This window comes from Nyctereutes procyonoides, unplaced genomic scaffold (assembly GCF_905146905.1).
Source record: "Nyctereutes procyonoides isolate TBG_1078 unplaced genomic scaffold, NYPRO_anot_genome, whole genome shotgun sequence".
In the NCBI taxonomy this organism is placed as follows: domain Eukaryota; kingdom Metazoa; phylum Chordata; class Mammalia; order Carnivora; family Canidae; genus Nyctereutes; species Nyctereutes procyonoides.
In genome coordinates this window covers 8,816,546-8,837,013 of record NW_026575151.1, presented here as the reverse complement: position 1 = coordinate 8,837,013, position 20,468 = coordinate 8,816,546, and the positions used below count along the sequence as shown (strand labels likewise).

The following is a 20,468-nucleotide window of genomic DNA, read 5'->3' as shown; positions in this document are numbered from 1 at the left end:
TGCATATGCAGAAGTCTGCACCCCCTTGCCCCTTCTATTCCCAAAACCTGTCCCCTAGAGCAGTGCCACCCTCTCTTCCATCTCCCCCTTTACAGCTTCCCCTCCTAGGGCCCATAACTAAAGACACAGAAATGCTCCCAACATGCCTACTGGCAGCCAGGCACAGAGACATGGAAGCCAGTTCCAATCCTGGTTCTCCCATTCCACGTCAGACAGACTCCCTGTCTCCTTAACATTTGGAATGACATTTCCTAGTCAAGAAACTTTTGTTCAGAATCCGTCATGCTGTGTGCTCCTTTTTCCTGCCTTTCCTATTCTTTTTCCTGTACCTTGTCCCTAGAAACTGAAGCGGAAAGGCTGGAAGGAGAGGCGTGCAGCATCCAGAAGTGTCCTCTAACTTTCTGCCACAAGCTAGTTCTTCCCAGTTCTGCAGGCACTATCACCCCACGTAGCCACACACACCGTTGTGCGTTGTTTCTCTTTCAGGGGGAGAAAAAGTGGAGCAGGAAAACCTAGACTTAGAACGGACACTTACCTAGGTTTCAAAGTGGCAGACGCTGAGATGCCTTAACTAATTAACTGTTTGGGCTCCTATAGTGGGTTAGACTGAAAGCTCCTCCAGGCTTACTGCATAGAATTATGACCCTGTGAGTCAGACGTTAGTTATCCCCTGGTTCACCGATCCCCTTACTTCACAGGAAACGGAAGCACAGAGGGGCTAGCTGACCCAAGCAAGTAGTCCACTGGAATCCGAACCCAGGGTAGTTCCTGCAATACCCGCAGCCACGGGGTCACTGAGGTAAATGTTTCCTCTGCCATCTTGCGAACGAGGAAACTAGAGTTCAGAGAGGTCGGGTGATTTGCCCAGAGACACACAGCCAGCGCGGCGCATCTGGGCGTGCGGACATTACGTACTCAGGATGCCTAATTCGGGGCTCTCCGCCACCGCCTCTCGAATCCTTCACAGGGAAGAGCAATGAGGACCGCCTCCCCCGCCCCCCAACTGACGTCTGCCACCGAGCACCTGTCTGGGCGGGAGATTCGCAAAGCTTGAGGCCCTAGGCCTGGGCAAACGGAGCAGCCGGCTCCGGGCCGCGGCCTCCGACGGGCTCCAGTCGGCCGCGCGGCCCACAATGCCCCGCGCGCCGCCCGCGTGCGGGCGTCGGGGGCGGGGCCGACGGTAGGCGGCGTGAGAACGTGCGCTGCGCTGCTCGAAGCCTGGGCGCCGCTTCCCGCCTCGCTGCCTGCCGGGACTGGGACTGGGCCTGGGCCTGGGGCTGGGGCTGGGGCTGGGACTGCGTGTGTGGGCGAGGGCCTGCGCTGCCCCCTCAGCCCCCGGCCGCCCGCTGCGGAGCCGCCCCCTGCGAGGTAGAGGAGGGGCGGGGCGCTCGCTCGCTCGGACGTCCTGAGCCCCGTCGGGCGGGCGGCCTGGTTCCCCAGGTTTCCGTGGCCACAGCCTCCACCTCCGTGCCCTGCGTGCGCCGTGGCACTGCCCTGACTTCCGGGCGTCTCTGACGTGGCGCCGCTGTCAATTCCAACGGAAGGAAGGACCCTGGAAGATGAGGAGTAGAAGTGGAATCGGCCTCCTGGCACACAACTGCTGCCTCTCCTGAAATGAAGAGGGGGGAAGGAGTAGGGATTGCCGCCTGTGCCTGGAACATCCTACTCCCTTGGGCAGTAGAAGGGATCCAAGAGCATCTAAACACGTTCTTCCTGCTTCCTTTGTCGTCCAGTACCTTCTGGTTTCCCTAGAAACTTTGAGAAATCCTTTGGCCTTCCCTGAGTGGCTCCGAAAGCGAGGGCGCGATACAATTCCCAGATTTTCTAAAAAGGAGAAGCGAGGGCAGTGCCAACAACAGTAGCGATCCGTGTTACCAGGTGCCAGGCATTGTTCTCTGCACGTGCTAGATACCACCTCACGCCGCACGACGACCTTATGAAGAGAATTTCCTTGACCGCTCCTGCTCCTCGGTTCTGGGGTGAAGGCCTGAAGCACAGACCGGTTAAACGACCTGCCCGGGCGTCAGGGGCCAGGATTCAAACCCAGGGAGTTTAGTTCCGCGGGTTGAATTGGGGTGTGAACCTGACTTGTAGGGTCAGTTCTCCAGGCATCTGAGTCAGAAGAAGGTTCCCTCATAAAGGCACTAAGACCTCTCTGGGATGCACAAGGCTCAAATAAAACTAACCCCAGCTCTTGGAAGCAATCCCTTACCATCTGCTCAGGAACTGGCTTTCCTAAACGCGTTCACCCTCGTTTTCAGTCCTCATTGCGACCTGGAAGGCAGCTCTTTCCAGCCTTAGTTTGCTGAGGAGAAAAACCAAGCCTGGGAGAGGTGACTGGCAGTGCAGCACGTAAAAGATGAGAACGTAGGCCCACACCTCTGGGAAGGGGGCGGTGTGGCCCTACTGCAAGAGGACCTGTGAAGGGGCTGGGGAGGACGAGCGTGGTCGTGCTGATGGTGGTGGAAAAAAATCAATCAAGCAGTCAATCAAAGCATCGCTGCTCCCTGAAGCCCAGCCCTCAGGACGCCTTTCTGTCCAGAAAGTGGCGCTCAGCACTCAGCAGGAAACAGAAGTCGGTAATAACTCTGGGAGGCCGCAGGAGGCTGCAGAAGGCGGAAAACGTGGCACTTCCTCTCTGCTTAGTCCGAGGAGTATGGGGAGCACACCTCGTGGCCTCTTCTGCCCCCCCCCCCCCAGGTTTAAGGTTTGCTTTGGCTGCTTCTAAAAGAGACACCCTCTCTGAAGTTGGCTAGTCTTGTTCTGCCCAGGTCCTGTCTAGTGTTGGGTCTCTACACTTTGGTGACTCGTCCCAAACCTAGTGGGAGCTGTATCTGCCCCTGGTGATACTGTGATACCCAGAGGAAACCTCCTTAGTCTCTCCCAGGGAGACCTCATTAGCCCACATACCCACATTGAAGCCCATCACTGTTATTTGGCCTTGTCTGCACTCTTTGTCACTGAACTCTTTACTGAAACGTCAACACCAGGGACTCCAGACATTAGAAATTGTCTGCCTGTAGCATATATAAGAATGGAACCAGCCATACTCTCAGTACATTGACTTTTCCCAAGATATTTTCACATATTCAGATGATTCCCACTTATCTAGAAACATTAACTTCCTAGGGCCTCAGGTAAACTGAGTCTAAAATGTAGATAACAGTCTGAGGCATCTGATCACACATACAAGGTAGTAGATACTCAAATCATGTGGGAAATACATTCTTTAGAATGCTATTCAGTTTTGCTCCTCTAGGAACAATTACTCTTCTGTAGGACTTCACACAAACTATTTTCTCAAAACCATCCTACATGAAAACATGCAACAAGGAGCACTGACTACTCTATAAACATGGAGCCAAGAAAAATGACAGTCTTGAAAGTCTTTTTAAAGTGCTACCTGAACATTATTCACTCCCAACCTGCTTAAACACGCACACGCACATGCACATGCACACACACACACACACATTAAAGGACCATACCTGGTTAGGTTTAAAAATTGTTCAGACCTAAACTGAATTCTAGGTCTTCAGGAAATCTCAACATCTGGGTCTTTATATTCAATATGTTTATTTTTCTTGGAATTTTGTGAATAATTTATTTGATATTTCTGGATATTATTTATTTTTTTAAATTTGAATTTTCCTCAGAACTTTAGAAGAGATTATAAATTATATCTTGGTTACCTTTATATTAAATTACCAGAAGACTATTGAATCAATCTGGGAACTGGCTTTCCAGTCAGCAAGTTCAAGAGAACAAATGTAACTTTCAATCCTCTTGCCTGTTATTTCTGACTTTTTTTTATGGTGAAAAATTTATATTTAGATTTATAGCCGGCTGGACTCAGTTTAGATGATCCCAATTTTGTTGGCAACATCCAAAGCATCATAGTCAGGAGCCAGTCCAACATATGCTTTCTTCTCTCCATCAGGCCTAATCAAGGTGTTGACCTTCACAGCCTGTTTGATCGGGTGCTTATTGCCCTTGACATCCACAATGAACACAAGTGTGTTGTTGTCACAAGTGTGTATTTTCTTCATGGCTGACTCAGTAGTTAGGGGGAACTTGATGATGGCATAGTGATCCAGCTTGTTTCTCCGGGGCGGGGGGATCTCTTTCAAGGATATTTGGGCTGCCTTCAGAGACACAGAGTCTTGGATCATTAGAATGTAGGTGACGTGTGGATCTTTTTTTTTTTTGACTGTGCACGCCTTTCAGCACCACTTTCTTAGCTTTCTTACCTTTGCTTTGGCTCCAGCTTTGGGAGGGGCAGAGGTTTCCTTCTTCACCTTCTGCACCATCTTCGTGAAAGGGCATTTCTGACATTTTATAATGTATATACAGTAGTATTGTTTATAGGAGTCATGCAGTTTCTATTGTTTGTAAGAAGTCTATCTGTGAATTCTCTGAGAGACGACTTTTTCAGTTAGAATTGAAGAAAGACATGGGTAGCTTATAAGTGCTTACGAAAATCCACTAAAAGTTATAGGCTTTCCATATGATGCTTGGGGAGACACTCCCTCATGAATGCTAGATTAATATGCCTGGATTAAATCATGAAACACTTGCAGTTCACTTGAATTGAAATCATGAAAGATGGTTTGCAATCAAAAAGTCCAATATGTGACATGATCAGGGGAGTAGGTTACGCATGAGAGCATAGTTTGTGAAGAAATCAAACTATATTTTCAAGGCTCTAACAAAGCAATATGAATCACTGGTGCTGTGGTTGGTTACTGATTGATATCTATTCCCTCAAATCCTTTTCTTTTCTTTTTTTTTCTTTTCTGCCTCTCTTTTCCTCAGAGAAAATCAGATATCTGTCTCTCTCTTCAGCTTCAGGAAAGTATGCCATGGACAAATTCCAAGCTAGAAAGTCCTGGGCATGTGTGCACTCTCCCTAGACTCCCTCCCCAGGAGAGGAATGCTCTATGCTGCTCATCCCCCAGCAGCCCAATTTAAAAGCAAAGTCCATACCTCAGAGTGAACTAGCTGGGATCAGATGCTAGGTAGTCTTCCTATTATGAATCCAGTGTATGTCAATCAGCACCTGTCTTTTTAACACAGGAATTATACACAGCCTAAAATGGAGAAAAAAAGAGGTAGAACTCAAGTACTGTTTGGATAATGTCCCTTCTCCTGGCTGTGTAAAGAAATTTGATGTAGAACCTCTCAACTTGGTGACATTCCTAAGGCCTAGAGACAGTCTTCTTAAAATCTAATGCTCTCTCCTGTTTGAAACTGGGGATAGCCCTTGGTCCCTAGTTGCCCTGAAAGCCTGACTCAGAGGGTGAGGAGGCTCTGAGTGGCTGACTGTGGCCCTTACATTTCCTTCTGTCCACCCTACTCCTCTGGCTGAGACTTATTCAGGAGCTGTGGTGTCTGAGTCTGGGAAGAACATTCTAACTTACAGATCTGACAAAACCAGGATATTCCCTGCCAGCTCTCTAGATATTGTATAGAGAGTAGCATAAAAGCTGGGAGAATCTAAGGGGTCAGGATGCTGGATATTGGATCTGTGGTTCACAGGTCACACTTACACAGGTGACAATGAGACATTGATCAGATTTGTGGTAGTTGTCTTCAATATCACCTCAGTTCGCTAGGCCGGCCGGAAGTCATACTCAAAAGCCATTAAGTCAGTTAACTACAGCTCCCATCCAGGAGAGGAAATGAACTACACAGTCTTCAAAGATGATCCAGCTCACAGCTGAACTCCCAAAAGAAGGGTGAGTGGAACTTGAGATTCCTCATTGAGAAAGTTATAAACTTGAGAAAGGTAGGTTATAATCATAATGGCAATCATTGTAGTACAGCAGCAGCATTAAAAACTGCTAGCATTTATTGAGAAACAGGAAAAGCTGAAGCAAGAACAATGTGAATCAGGAGTAATGGTCCCTGAACTTGGGAGACTGGGGTCCCTTTTCCCAGACTCCAAAATTATCCATCCTTTGAGAGTCTGGCTATCCCAGGACCAACCCAAGGAAACATCCACTTATTTATCACTGGATGAACCAACTGTAATACTTAGGCAAGGAATAGACCCAAACTGAGATTGCCATGCTCCCCTCCCTGTAAACTTTTATCCAGCTCAGCAAGGCTGTCCTGTATTGTCTCCAAATTATCCCTTAGAAAGTTTCTTATTCTCTAAGAAAGTTTCACTTCTCCAAGGTGCAATGCAACAACCCTCTGTGAAGTTCCATTCTTTACCTCCCCCAACCTTCAGGGCACCATCCAGAGACTCCCTATGTGACATTAATAAGCTTAGGAAAAAGCCTCCACACACTGTTTCATTGGCCATCCTCTTGTCTTCCAGTGCATTCTCTCTTTCACCATGAGTTGCTTTTCTTTCTTTCTTTCTTTCTTTCTTTCTTTCTTTCTTTCTTTCTTTCTTTTTCAGTTGGACAGCTGAGGCTTTGCTGGTGTAGAGCTTTGGAAGTAGGATGAGGGGGATGAACCATGACCTGGAAAGGAAGAGAGAAAGAAAAACAATGTATTTTCATTCTTAAAGGGTAATGATTCTTCTAAATAAGTTATTCTTCAAGATTTCACCAGCATCCTGTCACAGAAATTGAGGTATTTAGGCCCCACTTCTCTACCCTGGGAGGAGAAAGGGCATTCCCATTCTAATACTCACTAAGAATCAGATTTCTTTTCTTACCCTTTCTCCACCCTCTCACTTAGTTCATAAAAGGCACCACCTTGGGAATCATTCATCAATCTCTCTCCAGCCTTCTCTTCCCAAACAATACTGCAGTTGTCTACATGTGGATTTTTTTTTTTACCATAACTGCACGAAGCCTTGCTAAAGTGGAGCAAGGTGAACATACCTCCACTCTTCATTGTTATCTCCCTAATCATTTAATTGGAAATAAAATCCCAGGGAAAAGAGCTCCAAATATAAACCCATTGTTCCATGTGAACCAGATAAAACTATTGACCGAGATGCATTTTTATAGTACTGTTTGAATAAAAATGCCTCAATTCTTCATTTAGTATCAGTGAATTCCAGTAAGTAATAATGCAGAGTGATTTCAAAGTAGTTTATGCACCATTTTAGCCCATAAGTTTCTAGAGAAATAAAGGTAATTTGTATATTTTCTCTACATCCTATTAATAATAGTCATTAAGATCATTTATATTACCAAGGAAATGTGCATCACCTAAAATACTGGAAAACCCTCAAAGTAGGAATGTCAAGCTTAATCTTACCCATACTTGTTTTTTGTTATAGCAGTCATTCAATACATTAGACAAAGAGTTGGTTTGTATTCATAGAATGTTAGAAATTCTTTTATTTGGTGTTTTTACCTGAAATCAGTAGGGGAAATCTTAATCAGGGGGCAGAAAAGAGAAACAGTAAATACCTGATGGCCAGACTCTCAATATATCTCTCCCCTCACTGATGTATAGGATTTTTACCTATTTTCTTGCTTGGGATTTGGAAGGGTCAAACTCCTCCACCCCCAATTTAGGTATCAGAAGCATTTTTAATTTTATACAATCTGGAGTCTACGTTTCAGAACCTCAAAGGAGACAATGTAAGTGTCCTGTGTATTTAAGAAAAGAAAGGCCAGGGGAAAGAAAAATGTGTCCCATTTAAAGTTTAAGGTTATCTAAATGCCCACACTCTGGAGTGGATGCTTTTATATTTACAATATGTAGTATTTTTTTTAAGTGGCTTAAATGGACAGATGACTTTTCTTGGGAAAGGCAAACTTTCTATTCTCTAAATCACAATCTCTAATTACATTAAACTGTTGAACAGAGCAATCTGCTCTGTTCAACAGTTTAATGGAATTAAGGTTGTAGGCACTGCACACACACTGTTGCTCTATCGGGCTGTAGTTTCTAGGGGACCTCAACTCTCTTATGGCTAATTCTTTTTCTTCACTTGCTGTTGTTTACACCTGTGCCTCTTCTGCCCCTTCTTTTTCCTTTCCTTCTCTGAATTCACTTAAGTGACCACTATTCTTCATCCCTGCGGGTTATTTTTCAGATGTTTGAGGCAATTCTTTTGACGTTTCTAATTCTCCCACCCTTTCTTGAAACAAGTGATGGGGGGTGGGAATACTTTCTTGTGAGAGAGAGAGAGCACGGATGTATGAATGAAGCATCCAATCATCAGAAAATTAGTGGCTAAAACACTCCAAGATTCTTATATACAGACATGTAAGAGTCCTCAGCATTGACCTTTGGTCGGAATTGCCCTTTGGCAAATAAAAGTGTTCATATATGCATAAAGAGAAATGATAGGTTAAGATGAAAGACAATTGCAGTTTAAGAAGCTTTGAAAAGCTAGTAGCTAACCTGGAAATGGAGAGAAAATTGCCCTCTTCTTCCCTAATAAATGGGGATTTTGCAACCCTTCTTTTGCGGAATCCCGGTTTACACCGAGGCAGCAGGTCCATCTGATCAGAAAAACTTGAAACTTACGTGGGGACGTGGGAGCTAACCAAGACTGGCTGAAAATAAAGGGAGAGAAACAGAGGAAGAGAGAGAGAGAAATCAAGAAGAGAACTCACGTAGCGGGAAATTACTCCCACATTTTTATTTCTGCTCAGCAAAATCCTTCCTTGGCCTCCTTGGACTGCGGGCGCGGCGAGGAAGAGCGCCCCTCGCTGCCCCACTGGGTTCCGGGGGGCGGGGCGTCTCACAGTTGCGAGGGATCAAACCAACACTGTGCACAACTTTTCCTTCTAAGCCGCTCCTTGCCAACCCCGCAACCACTCACCTTATTTCAACACTGGATATAAACGAGACTGTCTCCTCCTTAAGTCATGGTTCTGCTCGGTCCACTTCAGCGGGCTACACAATCCGATTTATCCTGAAGCTAAGATTGTCCTCTTCAAAGAAGTGGTGGTGTGGGTGGGGCTAAGAGAGTGGAGCCGTCTACACACTTAAAGGTCTTTCTTTCCTTAGGAGTTGAAAGGCGAAAAAGAACCCAGAGATTCCCCAGCGAAAATGTGTTGCGGCCCCTGTTGAAGGAGTCAACTTCCAGGCTGTTAAAAGTCTTCAAGTCATTAGCATCAGCTGCTGCACTAGAGGGGCAAGCCAGCGCCTCTAAGTGGCTTAGCGCACAAACGAGGCTCCCGAGACTCCCGCGCAACCCCTTCCGCTCTTCCACCGCCGCCTGGATGTAAATTGCTCTCTGGAGCGCATCTTGGTAATAATTTTTACTTTGCCCCCCTCTGAGGTCTTAGAATACGGGCTGCCCCCAACATGGAACCTCCTCAGGGACTACGAGCAACGCAACTGGCAGAGAGCGGAAAGGCAGGAACATCTCGAGTCTAGTAACCTGGGTTCTTGCCACCCACCTCCTCTCACCCTTCCCTCGCCCAGGTACTCGAGTTCTGGGACCAGATGACCCCAGTAAATCCCCTGCCGAGGTCAGGCGGCATCCTTGCTCCATCCTCCTCACCCCATCTCTGGGTCCCAGGGAAGACGGAGCCAAGTTCTCACCAAAGCGCATCCTTTCTGAATCTCGCTTGGAAGGGCTGGGTAGGGTGAAGGCTCTAAGAGAGAGAGCTGGCGCCGGCTTATCACCCTCAGGCTACCGGCTGCGCAAATCAGCGGTGGCTCACAGGCCAGGGAATCCCTCTAGGCTAATCTGCACCCCCCCCCCCACCACCACCCCTTTACTGAACTCAGACTCGAGAACTGCGCACCGGCTCCGAGGGCGCGCTGGATGGCCAGCTCTCTGCCAGAGGTTCTCCAAGTGCCAAGAGAAACGGAGAAAGGCCCGCTCCAGTTCTTTTGGTACTTCCCTTTCCGACCCCGAAACGGATTTCCCCCTCCTCGCAGTCCCAGAGGGCGGAAGCTGTAGGAGGAGACGGGCCGGGCCGCGCTCAGGGAGGCTTTGCCACTTGGGGAAGGTGCTCAGGACCTGCGGGGCGCGGGCAGGCCAGAGAGACCGCTGCGAGGCAGGCGGCGCCGGAGGGAGCGCCCAGCCCAGCAAAGAGTTAAAGGGAGGGGACGTGGGCTGTCACGCGTCATTGGGCAGATTATGTGCAGCAAACAAAAAGTGTGTGTCTGCGTGCCAGTCAGTCACTGCATCGGGTCCATCTGTACAACTCTCTCCGCGCGCTCTCGCTGTCTCGCTCTCTCTTACTCTCTCCTCATCTCTCCAACCCCATCTCTCTCTCTCTCTCTCTCTCTCTCTCTCCTGTCTCTCTCTGTCTCTCTGTCTCTCCTCCTTCTCCCTTTCCCTCTCCCTCTCCGTCTCCTCTCTTTAGGCACAGCCTACGAGACCGCTACACCAACACCTCTTGACATGGAAATGCACTGATACAATAGGCAAAAGAAACGCTCGCATCTCTCGGTTCCAGTGGCCTTATTTGGGCGATTCGTTCCTGACCTTATTCCCGGTAAGTCTGTGCTTTGCCGTGGGAGGGGGATGGGGAGGAAGGCAGGCTTCGTAGGGAGAGTGGACAATTTTGTCGTCCGTCTCGTCATCAACCAGGAGAGAGGGAACATAATTGTTGAGGGGATCTCTCTCTACTGGCAATAGGATCATACAAAGGGAGGAGCGGGTGGGGATCACTTTGCGAGAGAAGCAAGCGACCGGGGAGCGCGCGGCCGCCAGACAATGCCTGCCTACGGGGAGGGCGAGCGGCCGGCGGCAGCGACGGGCAGTGGGCGAGCCCAGCGGGCTCTGGGGAGGCTCCCTCGGGCGGCGGGAGCTGGGGCCTGCGGCAGGCTGCGGAGCTCTGAAGGGCTGGGCGGCGGAGGCGTCCGCACGCCGGCGGGCGAGCTCGGGCTCTCGGCCCGCGGTCACCGCGGCCAGCTCGAGGCTCGTGGCGGCCGCCGCGGCGGCGCGAACCCCTCTCCGCGCGGCGTAGCGAGGATCTTTTCACCGTATTGTTGGGTAGAACCGCATTTTAATGATTGCGTCCCTGCTGTCGCCCGAAGTGACGGGGCGACCTCCCGGCACAATGAAACGCTTGTGTGAAAGAGACTTTTAAAGGGAAGAGAGAAATTGAGGCATAAAATGCTGAATTGAGGAAACTGAAAAGGAGAGAATAGGAATCCATTGAAAAGGAGGTGAGAGGTTCTGAAGGGTTGTGTTATTTTTTCTTTTGACGTATTTAAATTTGCAATTAGAGATCAGAAAGGCTACTTTGTGTGGGGGTAAGAATACCCAGAGATAGAGGCTGTAATATAATAAAGTAAGTTTCTACTTTATGGATATTTTCTCTTATTTCTGTCTGGCAGAAAGAAACAGCTCAATACTTGACATTTGGAGGATGTAGCAGAGTGAATGGAAAAAGAGACTGACCAAAGTTTTATGCTCTGTTAGCCTGAAAAGAGGGGGGGGGAAGCTCTACCTTGTAATCACATTTGCAAGATTAATTGGTTAATAGACATTAAGATAAAAATGGACATTACTAATATTATTCCATAATGAACAGCTTCTCAAGAAAAGAATTAGGTCTACTCTTTCCTGCTACTTAATTTATACAAAGCATACATAAATTACTGCCTATCACACCGTTACTAGGGAAAACCCAACTTGGGAGAGTCTTTTAATCAGTCAGAGTTAACAATGCAGTTTGTTCAAAGCCAGTTTAAAATTTAAATACCTAAAAAAAAAAAAAAAAAAAAAAAATTTAAATACCTGCTTTGTTTTTTTTTTTAAATAACAAGTTTGTAAGGGTGTCCAGTGGTATAGGAAAAAAAATGTCTGTGACAGCTTAATAGAGCCCTCCTCCATCAAGGTATTAAACATTCTAAATTGCTGTGGATTAAATAGTCAGGGAGCCCACAGAGGTCTACCCAAGTGGGGCTGCCCTCTCTTGCCCACACAGAGTCATATGTGGGGGAGTGAGAACACACCAGTCACTACACATGCAGTATTTCAATCAGGGGACACTTCAGGCCTGCCCTGTACCTGCTCACTTCATGAGGCACATGCAACTCAATCCACCCCCTTGTATAACAAGGTAACTGGGATTCACCCTCATCCATAAATAAGCATGTCGAGAAAAAAATAATTACCTCTGCTTGCTGCTTTTAATTAAAGCCTCGGAGGGACAGTCTTGGATTATGGTAATGAACAGACGTAGGTCCGTAGGCTGCAGAGAAAGGTTAGCCGACACAGAATCAGTGGCCCTGACACTACTTGAAATCCATTCTCCATGCTCCGCTGTCTCTGCCTGCTTATTAAGGCTGCTCCCCTCTTTGGAAGAAAGAAAAAATCAACTCCAGGGCACCCAGTTCAATACATGAGAAGAGAGGAGAGGAGCTTTCTCCCAAGGGTTGGAAGTTTCTTTCAGTCAGGAAAGTCTATAGGCTAGTAAGAAAGAAAAAAAAATCCTATTGTTCTCCCCTACCCTTATTCCCCAAATCCTGGCCCATCCTCCCTTAAGGTAATGCAGAAAAGTGGTCTGTCTTTCCTAGCCCCGTTTTCCTTCTCAAAAGCGGTCAGCTCTGAGCTCCCACGATTCCAATTATTTTTAAAAGGCGGCAGGGGGCGGCGGGGGGGAGTATTCCTCAGTTGGCATTTTCAAAATATGCCAGATTTAATCTGCCACTGGCTTTATTTTTGCAAAAAGTAGGCAAATTCAAGAAAAATAATGTCTAATAGTTGAAATGTTCTGCTTGGATTCATAGAGGCAAAAGGAGTATAAACAAGGAGTAATATAAGTTGTTTCCTTGTCCTGTGTATCTGTCACCAGTGATGGAGGATTCAGGCATCCAGCGAGGCATCTGGGATGGAGATGCCAAGGCTGTCCAGCAATGCCTGACAGATATTTTTACCAGTGTTTACACCACCTGCGACATCCCTGAGAATGCTATATTCGGTCCCTGCATCCTGAGCCATACTTCCCTGTATGACAGCATAGCTTTCATAGCTCTCAAGTCCACGGACAAGAGAACAGTCCCCTATATCTTCCGGGTAAGTCTTGGCCAGTGCTGCATAGGGTATGAGGGTAATCCCATGTTGAAAACTGACCAAGGATCGTTCTATTGACAAGCTGAGAACTGTTCTGAATGTAGAAAGTGAAAAAATGTGAGACATCCTATATCACACATAAAAAAATAGAAAAGGAAAATTAAATTCAAATTATTGTCAACTGATTTCTGGAATAAATGACAAAATTTGATTTTGAATGCCAGGTTTATCTAAATTGCTGCCTCAGTTCTGGGCTTTCCTGGTGATGAACACAACTTCCTTAACTCTTTGAGAGATTTCAACTAGGGTAGAAGCCATTTGCATGCTAAATACTTTCTGTAAGTACTTTTATTATAAGAATTGAGTGCATTTGTGTTCCAAAGGCTTTCCTTTCCCCTAAATGTTACTCTTTCTAGGAAGCTAGCTAGTGCCCAGAATTTGTATTTAATGAAAATGTTAATGATTTGACAATAAAATATCATTAAATTCATATGTTTGAGTTTCAAGATAGAAGCCTTCCCGCTCTCTATTCTTTTTATTTTTTTAAGTCTATTTATTCACGAGAGACACACAGAGAGGCAGAGACACCCGCAGAGGGAGAAGCAGGTTTCATGCATGGAGCTGGATGAGGGACTGGATCCTGGAACTCCGGGATCACCCCCTGAGCCGAAGGCAGGTGCTCAGCCGCTGAGCCACCCAGGCACCCTCTCTTCTTCTTCTTTTTCACAAAGAAAAACTATTAATTGTTTAATGCAAAATTAGGAAGATGAATGGATGCCACAGAATAATTTCTAAGATCTAAGCTTGCCTTATAACTTCCAAAGCAAACAAAATTCCTCACACTTTTGTAATGTGGGATAACTTAGAAGTGAATTCTCAAGAGATTAATACGAATTTGATTGTAAGGAGAAATTTCCTTATTTGATATTCAACCAATAAATGAAACCCAAGCTTAATCTATATGATTGATACAGGGTTTCAAAGGACAGCTATCTTGTCTGCTGGTTACAAACACAAAGATGGATGCCAACTTAAGTCATGGTTAAGCTTGATCTCAGATAATTCTTCGGAGAAGAATATCAAAAAGGAAATGGTCCTGGTTCCCCTGGCTTCATACCCTCACGAGAGTCTCCCTCCTCCCACCCCCCTACCCTCTTGTATCCTTTTTTTTTCTAAACTGTAGGTAGACACCTCAGCGGCAAATGGTTCTTCAGAAGGTCTAATGTGGCTGCGACTCGTCCAATCAGCCAGAGATAAAGAGGAGCAGAACCTTGAAGCCTACATAAAAAACGGACAGCTGTTTTACCGCTCTCTCCGCAGGATTGCCAAAGACGAGGAGTTACTAGTTTGGTATGGGAAAGAACTGACTGAGTTACTCTTGCTCTGCCCCTCTAGATCCCACAGCAAAATGAATGGTAGGTTGGCTCGAGAGCTGCGACGGGGCCCTTGACTAGCGGGGGAGACATGGGGGGGGGGGCCTCACTCTGGCGCTCTGGCGCCTGTCCTCCCTTAGGGCATCTGCTGGGAACCTTCGGAGGTATAGTCTGGAATGAAGCCAGGACAGATAGATGAGAATAAATCGGGGGGACACTTGGCGTGATTACTGCACTCCCCTCAAATGAGGGGGGAAAGTTAGCTCAGGTCGGACAGGATACTCTTTTGAAGGCGCTCAGGTCCTGAAAGATGGAAGGTGGATTTTTACAGAGGGTGATGGCAAACTGGTATGGAGACGATGCTTAATAATCATGTGGTGTGCGTGTGTGTGCGCGCGCGCACGCGTGTGTGTGTGTGTGTGTGTGTTTGGTGTTTTCTCACTAAGCAGGGTCATCCCCTTACACATGCCTGGAATGCAGCCAACGTTTCCAGTTTGAGTTCCCCTATGTGGCGCATCTGCGCTTCCGCTGCCCCAAGAGACTTCACAGCGCTGATGCCAGCCCCCAGGAAGAGCAAGGCGGCGGCGTGGGCGCCAAGGATCACGGGGGCGGGGGCGGGGGCAAGGACCAGCAGCAGCAGCAGCAAGCAGCAGCAGCAGCAGCAGCATCAAGAGACACCCTTGGGCCCCGGCCCCAAGTTCGGCAAAGCCGGCCCCATCCACCACTACCCGGCCCCCTCCCCCGAGGGCAGTAACCAGCCTGCGGCCGGCGGCGGCGGCGGCGGCGGCGGCGCCAAGCCCTCCACGGACTTTCACAACCTGGCCCGGGAGCTCGAAAACTCGGGGGGAGGCAACAGCTGCTCCCCGGTGCGGAGCCTCGGCAGCGGCGGCGGCCACCAGGAGGCGGAGCTGAGTCCCGACGGCAACGCCGGCGGCGGCGGCAAGGGGAAGAGGAAGTTCCCGGAGGAGGCGGCGGAGGGGGGCGGCGGCGCCGGCGGCGGCGGCGGGCTGGCGGGGGGCCGGGGTCGCTTCGCCGAGCGGCCCCTGCCCGCCTCCAAGGAGGACCTGGTGTGCACGCCGCAGCAGTTCCGCGCCTCGGGCAGCTACTTCAGCCTGGAAGAGAACGGCCGCCTTTTCGCGCCGCCCAGCCCCGAGACGGGCGAGGCGAAGCGCAGCGCCTTCGTGGAGGTGAAGAAGGCGGCCCGGGCGGCGGGTCTGCAGGAGGACGCGGCCGCCGACGGCGGGGGCGCGGCCGCCGACGACCAGGACGCGGGCGGCGGCGGCGGCTCCTCCACGCCCGTGGCCGCGTCGCCGGGGGGCGCAGACAAGCTGCTGGCCCCGCGGCCCGGGGGCCCGCTGCCCAGCCGGCTGGAGGGCGGCAGCCCGGCGCGCGGGAGCGCCTTCACCTCGGTGCCGCAGCTGGGCGGCGCGGGCGGCACTGGCGCGGGCGGCACTGGCGCGGGCTGCACTGGCGCGGGCGCGGGGGCGTCGGGCGGCAGTGGCGCGGGCGGCGGCCAGGGCGCCGCGGCGGACGAGCGCAAGAGCGCCTTCTCGCAGCCGGCGCGCTCCTTCGCACAGCTGCCCCCGCTGGTGCTGGGCCAGAAGCTGAGCGCGCTCGAGCCGTGCCACCCCGGCGACGGCGTGGGCCCCACCAGACTCTACCCCGCCGCCACCGACCCTCTGGCCGTGAAGCTCCAGGGGGCCGCGGACCTGAACGGAGGCTGCGGGGCCCTGGCGGCCGGCGGCGGCGGCGGCCTGCCCAAGCAGAACCCCTTCCTCTACGCCACCGCCTTCTGGCCCAAGAGCTCGGCGGCGGCGGCGGCGGCGGCGGCGGCGGCCGCGGGGCCCCTGCAACTGCAGCTGCCCTCGGCGCTCACGCTGCTGCCGCCCTCCTTCACCTCGCTGTGTCTGCCCGCGCAGAACTGGTGCGCTAAGTGCAATGCCTCCTTCCGCATGACCTCCGACCTGGTGTACCACATGCGGTCGCATCACAAAAAGGAGTACGCCATGGAGCCCTTGGTGAAGCGGCGGCGGGAGGAGAAACTCAAGTGCCCCATTTGCAATGAGTCCTTCAGGGAGCGCCACCACCTCTCCAGGCACATGACCTCGCATAATTGACCCGGAAAGGACCCTAGCTTTCCACGCGCGTACACTCACAACCAAGCCACCTACGGGGAAAACACGCGAGGACATCCACCACCTCCTTGTGACCTGAAACACTGCACCCGGAGACAGACAGGAACAGGCACACACGCTCAGACATACACGCGCCACCCCAACCTTTGCATCTACGTGTTTACCTGGGACCTGCATCACACGCGCGCGCGCACACGCACACACACACGCACACAAGACAGGATGGTGGATTTTTGATTGGGTGGGTTGTTCGAGGGGTTTTCTTTTGAATGCACGCATTTTCACTTTCCAAAAACAAAGGTACATTTTTAAAAATGTCATATATTGCAACATATTGATGCATTTGTCATACGTTTCTACTTAAATTATTAAGCACTTACGGTTTAGATGTAATAATTATATGTAAGGGCAAAATTTATTTTAGATATAAAGTAAAGGAGGAGGGGGAGATGCTTTCTGCATTTCTTGATGACAGTCTGTGTTCTTACAAAAATAAATAAAATGAAGAAAAAGGGGTCACCATTCAATTTAAGTTTCCAGGGGGAAGTGCATGTATCATGAAATGATTATGGACTTCAATGAAGAATGTCATCATTATGTAAATATGTATTTCCTTTTAATACAAAGTGTAATTTTGTGCCAGTGAAATGGAGTCTGAATAGTTATGTGTTTCTTTTATCCCTGGAAAGATTTATTAAACTTTATAGATTATCCAGGTATGTTGGATGCTTTGACAATAAATGACTATTTTCTTCAAAGCAATTATGTGGAAAGTGTTTTTAAGTACATATACATATATACTGTAGCTAAGGGCTACACTTTGAGTAGATACCATCTATTTTCACTGAATCTCTGGAAAGAAGAGAGGGGTAATAAACCTTGTCCCACATACATTTATTTTCTCTAAGCCAATATGGAACCTAAAAGTGAGAGGACAAAGTTTGATTATTGTTTATAAAATCTTTAGCTGGAAAGTATTGGGCTTCTTCATCATAGGGCAGATCATTTAGACAAAGATGCCTGCGGTGAAGCCAACCTGTCCGTGGGATGTCAGCATTCTTTTCAGCAGCAGGATAGTTAGCATCTTCACAAGTAGCCAGAGACCATTTTCCTGCCTTGGTCAGAAAAGCTAAATGAGAAGCCCACTTTAATTCTACGGTGATACCCACATGGAGGAGTATTCTATGCTCTGGAACACTTCAGCATTCTCTGTCGTTATCCATTAAGAGATCCAATGGGGAGTTTCTTTAGAAACCAAGCTGAAATGTCCATGATAGTCTATGTATTGTTGGGCCCAGCCTTCCTTCTAAAGGCTTGAGCAGCTGCACGGGCTCTGGGAAAAAAAAAAAAAAAAAAAAAAAAACTGTCCTAGAGCATTACGATACAGAGGAACCTGATAATTTTCCTCCTCTTCCTGTTCCTCCTCTTATGGAAAGTCTTTCTGTACTCTTCATATACTGACAACAATTCTTAGTTAAGTTGTTCAGCAACCATTAGGTGCAAAACCATAAACATGTGATCCTTTGGGTCTTACAGTAGCATGCACTTAGTCCATTCTCTTCAGAGTCATTCTATAAATGCTTTACTAATAGACACTAACCTGATTTATCTATCACAGGAGGTTATTCTTTCCCATTTTTTCCCCTCCACATCTTGCCGGTGCTCTACTGGAAGGAGGACAGAAGGAGGACACTTGTGAGAAAGTCTGAAATGGGGAACTTGCACACTGTCTCAATGATGGCATTCAATGGTTTCCCCTCTAAAAGGATCGTAAAACCTTCATTATCTTCAGGCGACTACAAAACAAGTTACAATTAGGGCATGGAGCAAGTAAAGACCAAGGGTAGGGCAAAGAGATGTCTCCATGGTGTAACCCCTGCTTGGTGAAAAAGTAGGTTGCTTTAATCATCTAAGGGCTTTCTCTGTTACATTTCTCTGAGGCCTACTCTCAGTTTTCCTAGGCAACAGTTCAATGATCTGCAACACTAATCCCCAGCAACCTGGAATGAGAATGGTCCAAAATTTCAGTTTTAACTGATCTTCATGACTGACATCACTCTGTGTCATTACTGGCATCATTTGATTTAGCTGCATGTTGGTTTTCTCATCTATACAATAAGTGAGACAGATTCTGCTATCTTTAAACTCCCCAGCACTGGGGAATTGTTTTTTGCAATGGGCTACTCAGGCCCCAATTAAATCTAAAAGGAGATGTATAGAGAAAATACCGAGATTGGTCATGAAGTAAATTTGATGGCAAGAAGTAAGAAAGATATTTGGGGGCAAATGAAAGATGGACTTAAGAGAGCCTTAAATCACAATGCTTGAGAGGCCAACTAAATTGTCCATACCTGGGATACTAGTGAATCTCTGGAGCAAAAGTGTCTTTAAAACCAGTCAACCAACCAACAACACAGGTTGCTTGGGCCTAACTTTCCAAAATAAGCAAACAAACAAACAAAATCGCCAAAACTTAAATGTCCCTATGTTTCCGTCCCAATTGTCCAGAATCTCCTCTTCACTAGGTGGCTTCGTTACCTGTTGGGGTTTCAGAGATGAACTTAGATCCAGAAAAAGGTAAGCAGATGCTCCTTTTTGTAAAGCTTGGAATCATATAATTTGAAGGATACTAGGCGATTTCCCTTGTGTTTTCTTTTGTATGGTCATTAACTTAATCACACAATCAGGAAGAAAGACTAATCTTGGCTCAGCTACTGCCCAGACAATCCCCATAGGTAGGTGTGTTGTGGCAGACACTTTAGGGCTAGGCCCCTGTGCTGATTAATCAGCCCACAAGACCTTTTTGGTGAAAATCAGTAGGGGAAGGGTGCCCAGAGCTAGTTTTGCCTTCAGCCAAGGCAAACTGAAATGTTTTGTTGTAATGCTGCCTTTTCAAGCTTTCGGATGTATCTTAACTCTCTCCATGTCTGAATGTTCTCAGATGAGACTCTCTAAGATTCCATAACTCCACCCACCTACCCGGCTAACCGAGGTCGCTGGCTGAGGCCAGGGCCATAGATGTCTGCACACACCTGCGGAGGTAACAAGGTCACAGGGTTATGCAGATTTGCAGCTGTCTTGGTCAGGTGAAGTCTAGACTGGTGGCCTGAGCTCACAGCCCGGTAGCCGCGGGTGGTAAAGACTGGGGAAATGGAAAACCAACGGGTTGCCGCTCTGGCATTTGCTGTGTCTCAGTCGGGGCAGAATGCCTGCGACCTACCGGCTGCCTAGCGCCTTCGATCTGCAAGCGAGCAGATTCCGAATCCCTCTCCTCTTTTGGCTTTTGTCAGTGCGGGGTAGGCTAAGGGCGGGGTGGGGCGTGTGTGTGTGTTGGAGTAGGAGCGGGGGTGGGGTGGGGGGAGGGATGGCTGCATTTCCCAGGACCTGCTTTCAGGGTATAGTTTACCCTCGTAGGCTGCGCCACTGTAGGGCCCCAGAAGACACTCACACCCCTGCACCTGTTCGCGGGAGCTGTCGAGAGCAAACCTGGCCTCCTGACCTGCTCAGACAAAGTTCCCAAGGTGGCGTGCCCACGCCTAGGCTCTGCTGCCCTCGGAGGCCCAAAGTCCCGCGATTTGCAGTCGCAGCCCCGCTCGGACAGTCGCAAGCGGATTGCGGCAGCCCTTGGGCGCCGCACGGGGCGGGTGGGAGGACGGGGAGACAGGTGCCTTAGGCCGCTTCCGCGTTTTCTGGCTTCCAACCTCGACCTCCGAGCGGCGGTGCGCCGCCTGCTTCCCGTCCTCGGTGAAGTGTCCCGTCCGCAGCTTCTCCCGTAGGCAGCCCAAGGAGCGTGACCGCGAGCGGGGAAACCTTGGACACCCAGGACCAGCCAAACCCCGAGCACCGGCCTGGAGGTGTGCCCCCGCCCCTCCGGATTCCGGGAGACCGGAGCCCCAGAGCGGCCTAGCGGGGCTAGGTGTGTGCGGGGGGGGGGGGCGTCAGGGGCTCCCAGGGGCTCTGTCTCCACCCGCTCTCGGCGCGGAGCCCCCTCCGCCAGCGGGACCGTGCGGAGAGCCGGCGAGGGGTCCCGCGAGCAGACCGCGGGGACTGACTGAG

At 49.2% G+C, this 20,468-nt stretch overlaps 1 protein-coding gene across 1 annotated transcript; it reads left to right on the top strand.

The window, feature by feature from the left end:
* Positions 1-703: 703 nt before the first annotated feature.
* Positions 704-17,138, top strand: PRDM8 (PR/SET domain 8). The gene is given in 7 exon segments (XM_055312922.1): positions 704-799; positions 8,932-9,175; positions 10,245-10,376; positions 12,687-12,907; positions 14,088-14,319; positions 14,727-14,944; positions 14,946-17,138. Coding segments are annotated over 4 exon segments (2,118 nt in total). The 5' UTR covers positions 704-799; positions 8,932-9,175; positions 10,245-10,376; positions 12,687-12,688; the 3' UTR covers positions 16,395-17,138.
* Positions 17,139-20,468: the final 3,330 nt, after the last annotated feature.